General features: G+C 38.1%; 1 protein-coding gene across 1 annotated transcript; it reads right to left on the bottom strand.

Moving 5' to 3' along the window:
* Window positions 1-3,382: 3,382 nt before the first annotated feature.
* LOC136679002 (high choriolytic enzyme 1-like) lies at window positions 3,383-6,936 on the bottom strand. The gene is made up of 7 exons (XM_066657240.1): window positions 6,877-6,936; window positions 6,517-6,574; window positions 5,450-5,608; window positions 4,777-4,894; window positions 3,848-4,026; window positions 3,625-3,706; window positions 3,383-3,518 (listed from the first exon to the last, which is right to left on the bottom strand). The coding sequence occupies exons 1-7, from the start codon at window positions 6,934-6,936 to the stop codon at window positions 3,383-3,385; spliced, it is 792 nt and encodes a 263-aa protein (XP_066513337.1).
* Window positions 6,937-7,197: the final 261 nt, after the last annotated feature.

Raw genomic sequence — 7,197 nt, 5'->3', positions numbered from 1 at the left:
TTACACACAAATGTCAAATCATAGAATTCTTATGGAATATGCTAACGTATGGCAAGACTTTATCATGTTTAAAAAAATGTAGCCTTGCTGTAAAGAGCACAGGTGCACTTTTCCCTACACATTGATATCTAATGTGAGGTCTACTAAGAGAGATAAGCACCGCATTAACTCATGTCTCCTATGCTGTATCTAAACATCTTATTGACTAAAGCCATATTTAATCCATAAGTCAGCATCGCTGTCCAAAGAAAAACATGCATCTCCAAAAAGGTAACGTTACAGGAGAAGGGAAAACCTTCATATCTTTCAATGGTAAAAACTCTATTCGAGCATTTCTCAGGGTCTGTTCATTCATTATTATTCATTATGAAATGTTCACACAGTGTGAAGGACAACTGCTGTGTTTTAGTTTACAAACATAGTAAACTAAAAAAAAAAAAAAATGGCGAGTAGTGTTGCCTTCCTCTTTGAGGAATTTTGTGTGTTCTCCATGTGTCCGTGTCGGTTTACTCTGTGTGCTCTGATTTCCTCCCACGGTCCCAAAGACACATGTTGGTTGGTGATTTGACTACTCAAAAGTGTCCATAGGTGTGAGTGAATGTGTGTGTGTGTGTGTGTGTGTGTGTGTGTGTGTGTGTATGCGTGTGTGTGTGTGTGTGTGTGTGTGTGTGTCGCCTGTGAAGGACTGGTGCCCCCTCCAGGTTGTATTCCAGCCTTGCGCCCACTGATTCCTCCAGGTAGGCTCCGAACCCACCTTGACCCTGAACTGGAAAAGTGGTCAATGATTGAAAGAATGAATGAATGAATGATGTACATACTTAAGATTCCTCTTTGTTTTTTCAGCTTCAATTGTAAATTACACATTTACATCAATAAATGTATTATAAATCCAAGCAGTCTACATTTACATTAACAGCTTGCTTACAGCAATTTCCTATATCTTTTAAATCTTATTCAGATAATACATCCTCACCAATGGAAATAAGCCAATGAACTAAGACACAATATCATACCACAGAAATAGCCAATACCTGGGAAAGAGATACAGCACAATACAAGACGTTTTAATAAAATTCCAAATGTTTTAATAAGTGCAAGATTAGTGGTTTAACTTAAAAGTGCTTTTCATTTAAATAATGTATAGCCCTGCTGCATGTCTGTTCTTTTAAGTGTTGAAAATACTAAATAATCTCATTGATCCATTCATTCAGTCATTATCTGTAACCGCTTATGCAGTTCAGGGTCGTGGTTGGTCCAGAGCCTACCCGGAATCATTGGGCGCAAGGCAGGAACACAACCTGGAGGGGGCGACAGTCCTTTGTAGTGTGATACACAATCCCACACTAACACCTATTGGCCCTTTTGAGTCGCCAATCCACTTTCCAACGTGTGTTTTTGGACCGTGGGAGGAAACCTGAGCACCCGGAGGAAACCCATGCTGACACGGGAAGAACACACCAAACTCCTCACAGACACAGGTCCCTGGAGCTCTTTGACTGCGACACTGCCTGCTGCGCCACGTGCCGCCCATGGCAAATTCAATAGTAAGGTTTTTTTTAATAAAGAAGCATAGTTAGAAAAAGGTCATCTCTCTCTCAAGAAGATGCAGGTCAAAAACATCATCAGAAAGAAATGATATGGAAAATGTTTTTACACTGCTAAGAAACTGAGTTTATATTTATTTTACTCATAATTAGTTCTTATTAATTGGTTATTATATACATACATACATACATTTTCTTTTCCGCTTCTCCATTTCAGGATCGCGGTGGTTATTATATATTATTGGTTTATTATAACTTAATAATCAGATTTACAGTTACATTTTAACGTCATGTGATAATACTAGATACTTTCCTTTGCCTCCACATATTCAGCAGCCTTACTATTCTCACATTTCTGTCTTTGTATATTCACTATTAATTATTCATTAATTACTATCATTACTGTAACTTTAATCTGGAAACAATTACCCAAACCTAAGGCTGTTGTTATGGTAGGCCTAGTGACTGATACGGTGTGTTACATGCTAAGGCATTGTCTGGGTCATTGTTCTGAAAACAGTAGCTTCTTGGCTTTATTTCCATATTTTCTTCTTTTTCTGTACCTTGTGGCTTTATGAAAGTTACACATTCTTTTAAATTCATAGCACTGAGTTGTCTTCTCACAGTGGAAGTATAGCTTAATATTAATTTGACACTGTTATTGTCTTGTCTCTCATCGATGAAAAAATAATTCAAATTTGACAGCTTTGGTGGTGTGTCCATACTCTCTCCAACTCTCTCCAACTTATATTCAGTTAATTTTCATTAACTTCACAATTTAGTCTTTTCTGATTACCATTTAGGAGCTTAGGTGTCTCACCAGTGTAAACCATAACAGTGCCTTTGACAGTGAATCACAGATTGGCTGTGTGAATGTGCATGTTAAGCTAGATATGAATCAGCGCTGCCTTTGCCAATGTTTTAGTGTATTTATTTTTCCTTGGTCCACAGACATTCAGAATAATCTGTCTTGATATTTATTAGCAAAGCTGAAACCAGCAAATACAATTCCTGGAACAGAGCTTTGTGGGACACCAATTTTGTACATTAAGATTTATAAAATATAAGTATTGTGATTTGTTATAAACTATATTTAATAATATTTAATAATAAACTAATAATTATTTATTTACATTATATACATATTCATAATTTTGTATGTTCATGTTATATTTGATAGTAAGTGCAGTGCTGAAACAGTTAATTGTTCTATAACTTGCTCTTATTCGCTTATGGTTCTCAACATTTAAGAGAGCTCATTTCATTCTTTCATTGCTGTAGCAGTGAAGGAGGTGACAAATGCGATACTACAGTGTGTGAGTTACTTATAGACATATTTTAGCATTTCTATTAAATAGCATTGCAAGATTATATCTTCTGGCTAAATTGTATTAGATTCACTGATATAACTAGTGCTCTTCATTAGAGAAAGGAAAGAACGACAGCGGAACAGTAACTGCATTAACAGATTTTATTTTGAAACAATTGAGTTAAAAATCCTCAAACTGCCATCTTAATAAACATCCTTCTCAATTCCCAGATGTGTTTGAATGGGGGGGGGGGGGGGCTATGAAGAACACCCTTCTGCAGCACTCACCAGTTTCTGTAACAGAAGGCAGCTGTTAACATCATCAAAAAACAAACAAACATAATTTTCATTAATAGCATTGATTTTGAATGATGACTTCATACATACATAAACATATCGTGAAACAGGTTTGTTACTCACTCATTCAATCATTCTCTCACTCATTTACTAATTCACATATAACAAAATGCTCCCCAGGGGATGATGTTCAACTTCGCTCAGCATCCGCTCATGCATTATCATTTGCTGCCTAGTACTTACAGCACTTGTAGAGCCTGTTGAGTCTGTTAATGTCATTTTGGCTCATCTGAGTCGCCTGACCAATGGACACATTGCTATTGGGGATGGGGACCATAGTGGGCTGACCATTCTTAGAGAAAGCAGTTCTGTAATAATATAAAGTAATGTTAGTCTTTCATGTTGGTTTTAAAATGGACAGATAATATCCCCTAAAAAAGAAATGCATGGCTTATTGTTTGTTGAGTAACTGACCTGTGGTACTGCATGACGGAGTTGTAGTCATAGGGAGTTCCCTGGTTCAGAGTGTTGATTTTATTGAAGTTGTGCTTCATGCCTGTTGAAAAGAAACCAAACATTAAACTGTAATCATAAAACACAGACATACAAGTCAAAAAACTCAGTGTGATCAAAACAGAGAATTATGCTGGCTTATGGACATATTTCTATGATCTCAAAGGGAGTTTAGTGAGCGTACTGTCAATGATGTTCTCCCAGACGACGCGGATGTGGTTGTCACGGTCACTGCGGGTCTGCTCGTGGTTGAATCCCAGAGCGTGGAGCAGCTCATGCTGGACGGTGTTGTGGTAGATGCAGCCATTGCGGTCCAGAGACACTGTCTGGGCATAACCACGACGACCAACGTAGGAGTAACATCTGCCAAATAAACAAAATGTATGAAGGAGGACATTTTCAGGAATGCTGATTTCATCCATTCATTCATTCATTGTCTGTAACCGTTTATCCAGTTTAGGGTCGTGGTGGGTCCAGAGCCTACCTAGAATCACTGGGCGCAAGGTGGGAAAACACCCTGGAGGGGCGCTAGTCCTTTGTAGGATGACACACTCACACCTATGGACACTTTCAAGTAGACAATCCACCTACCAACATGTGTTTTTGAACTCACAAACTCCTCAAGATCAGGCCTCAAGCGTGGAGTTTTGTGACAGTTACACTACCTGCTGCGCCAGTATGCTGCCCCTAATTTCATTCACTATAGACCAAATCCAGCTTACACTTACTTCTAACATGACTAAAATTATAAAAGTGTCTCAACAAGCATTTAATCAAATGCCATGGATATAAATTAGCTGAGTCCTGTGTTTGATATCCATTCATTCATTAATTTATTCATGTTCAGTGTCTGCTTCATCCTGATCAGGTTTCTTATGGGTCTGGAGCTTACCCAGAACTACTGGACACAAGGCAGTAATACATCCCAGAAAAGCATCAGTTAATTGCAATGCATTTGATACTGGCCTGAAATAGTTATACCTGCTTTTCAGGGTCAAAATTGACTAATTGCAATAATAAAGTGGTTCTGCCAAAATTGGTTCATTCTCTTGGGAGCTATTAAAATGGAGTAGATGAACTGACTTTCATCTTGAGCGTAGGTGTTTTTCGTACCCACTGCGTGACTCAATGCTGAGGTAATCTCTCTGGTTGGTACGCTTGGTGAAGCGGATGCAGGACATGGAAGAGAAAGAGTCCAGACCACGCTGGATGACCTGCAGCTCGCGAGAGGCTGAGGGAAGAGAGGTCAAATGGTGAAGCATACTTTCTTCAGAGCTATTAGGGTTGTATTTCACCAGGTCAGAGCATCTGCCACACAAATGTTTAGGAATAAACTTCTAGAAATAGACTATCAAGGTTAACAGGCTGCAGATGACACAGGACCAGCAGTAGACATACAACAACAGGAGATTTTATAACTATTCTTAGTCCCAGTTTGGACTTGAAACATATCTGATTGGGTCCAACTGATTGTCTGTCTGCAGAAATCCCTTGAGAGTCTAGAAACCATTAGCCTTAGCCTGGATAAATATTATTATTAGTAGTAGTAATAGTAGTTTAAATTTAAACTACTAAATATATTTTTTATTAATACTTTTTATTATTATCACCTTTTTTTACCTTTAGCAAAAGTCAACACATTAATAAAAATGACCTACCTGCCTCAAGGAGGCCCAATTCCACACCAGTGGCTATTTGTATGTGAGACTACTGAATTCAAATTCAATAGCCAGAGTTAACCAAATAACAGCAGAAAAAGAGATAACAGCTGGATTACTTCACATACAGAACTGGTTGGCGATGACGTAGGGAATGTAGACTTTGCCGTCACTGGACTTGGGCCACATGCAGCCACTGGAAGTGCAGGGATCAGCGTTCCTTTCATTGTTCTCATCATCAACAGCGATGTCTCCTTCAATCAGCAGTGGCTCATCGATGTCACGCACTAATGTAAGTGACAGAGAAGATGTGTGGGACATATTTGAATTAGGGTAACCAATATTTCTGCATTATTTTTTTTCAGTGTGTTTAAAATTATAATGCTAATGCATTGTCTTCATAATAGTGATATGAAGACCAATGCTGTTTGTTTCCTTTGCTATAGATGAGAGCTATAAATGCTTATTAAGTAATATAATACCATTTTAAGACAGACTGCACTCCTTAAATAGTTTCTATTCTTTTGAATGAAAACTTTACACTAGTTGCTGGAATGTTTCGGTAATTTTCTGTTAGCATTCAGCCATAAGAACCTTTGTGAGATCAGATTCTGACGTTTGATGATTAGTTCCGAATCATAATCAAGTGACACCAACTCATACCAAATGTATTGAATTGAACTCCATCACTCCAGTGAACACAGGTTCACTTCTGTACCTCCCAATGCTGGTCAGTTTTAAACCCTCTAGCCTGCTCTTGGCACTGGGCATGTTGAACATAAATTCATGTGCAGCTGCTCCAGAGCACCTCATTTAATTTCATGTATTTCTCTGAAGATTATACCAACTGTGTTCCATGGAACATATTTGTCCACAGTGGGCTTAGCTTAAATATCTGAATTCACACATTTTAAGGGATGTCTACAAACGTCCAGACACACAGTGTATTTCAGAATGGCATGGGTGTATATAAAAAGCAATTATATTGGTACATGTCGTCCTGTGAAAGACTGGCGCCACCACCAGGATGTGTTCCTGCCTTGTGTCCAGTGATTCTGGGTGGGTTCTGCACCCACCATGACCCTGAACTGGATAAGTGGTATTTTGAACCATTGTGTTCTAATATATTACCACTAGAATGACCCAATTATAAATGTCCACTATGTTTTTAAATTGTGTTATGGTGTGTACATACTGAGATCTCTGTTTGCTCTCTCCAGCAGCTCTCCCACAGACAACTCGGCAGAAGTGTCCTCAAAAACTACAGAAAAAAATACTTTTATTCTTAAGAGTTGCTTTATATTCACTTAAAATATATTTTCATATTTAGAAATTGATGTAAATACATTTGCTCCTATACCTCATATCGACTTACCAAGCTGAAGGAGAAGTCACATGTGGTGCATGAAAACAACAAACAATCAAACAAAAACAGGGGGAATATGAATTCAATACACACCGTATAGAGAAATAAAACATTTGGCTCATATCTAACCTAGAAAACTTGTGTTTGACCATATGTGAATGTCAGTTTGTATCTCACCTCCTCCTCAGCTTTGACAGAGCAGACTATCAGCAGGGCCAGAAGACCGAGAGTCACCTTGGAAACAAACATGATGCCTAGTGCCCTGTAGCAGGAAGCAGAAGACAGCACTATTCTCATTAGTTTTGTCTAATGAACTCAATATTCCCTTTATTAAAAATCTGGGTCAATATATAGAGCATGAATGTAGGCAGCTCAGTTGGTGATTAAACTAATTTTGTATGTGGTAGTGTTGTCATGTATGTATTATTAATTTTTTGTGATTTGAATACATCTGCTGTCCTTGATACTGTGTGAAAGTTTCACTATGAATGGATCCATAAGTGTTCTATA

The sequence above is a fragment of the Hoplias malabaricus genome, chromosome Y, assembly GCF_029633855.1.
Source record: "Hoplias malabaricus isolate fHopMal1 chromosome Y, fHopMal1.hap1, whole genome shotgun sequence".
In the NCBI taxonomy this organism is placed as follows: Eukaryota; Metazoa; Chordata; class Actinopteri; order Characiformes; family Erythrinidae; genus Hoplias; species Hoplias malabaricus.
This window is presented reverse-complemented; position numbering and strand designations above follow the sequence as displayed.

What these genes read in the sequence shown, in the direction of transcription:
- LOC136679002 (XM_066657240.1), bottom strand. Translation starts at nt 6,936, where the DNA reads ATGTTTGTTTCCAAGGTGACTCTCGGTCTTCTGGCCCTGCTGATAGTC. An exon ending in TGATAGTCTGCTCTGTCAAA is followed by an intron (nt 6,575 to 6,876) that starts GCTGAGGAGGAG and finishes GTAGTTTTTGAG; the next exon opens with GACACTTCTGCCGAGTTGTC. An exon ending in AGCATTGAGTCACGCAGTGG is followed by an intron (nt 4,027 to 4,776) that starts GTACGAAAAACA and finishes TTTATTTGGCAG; the next exon opens with ATGTTACTCCTACGTTGGTC.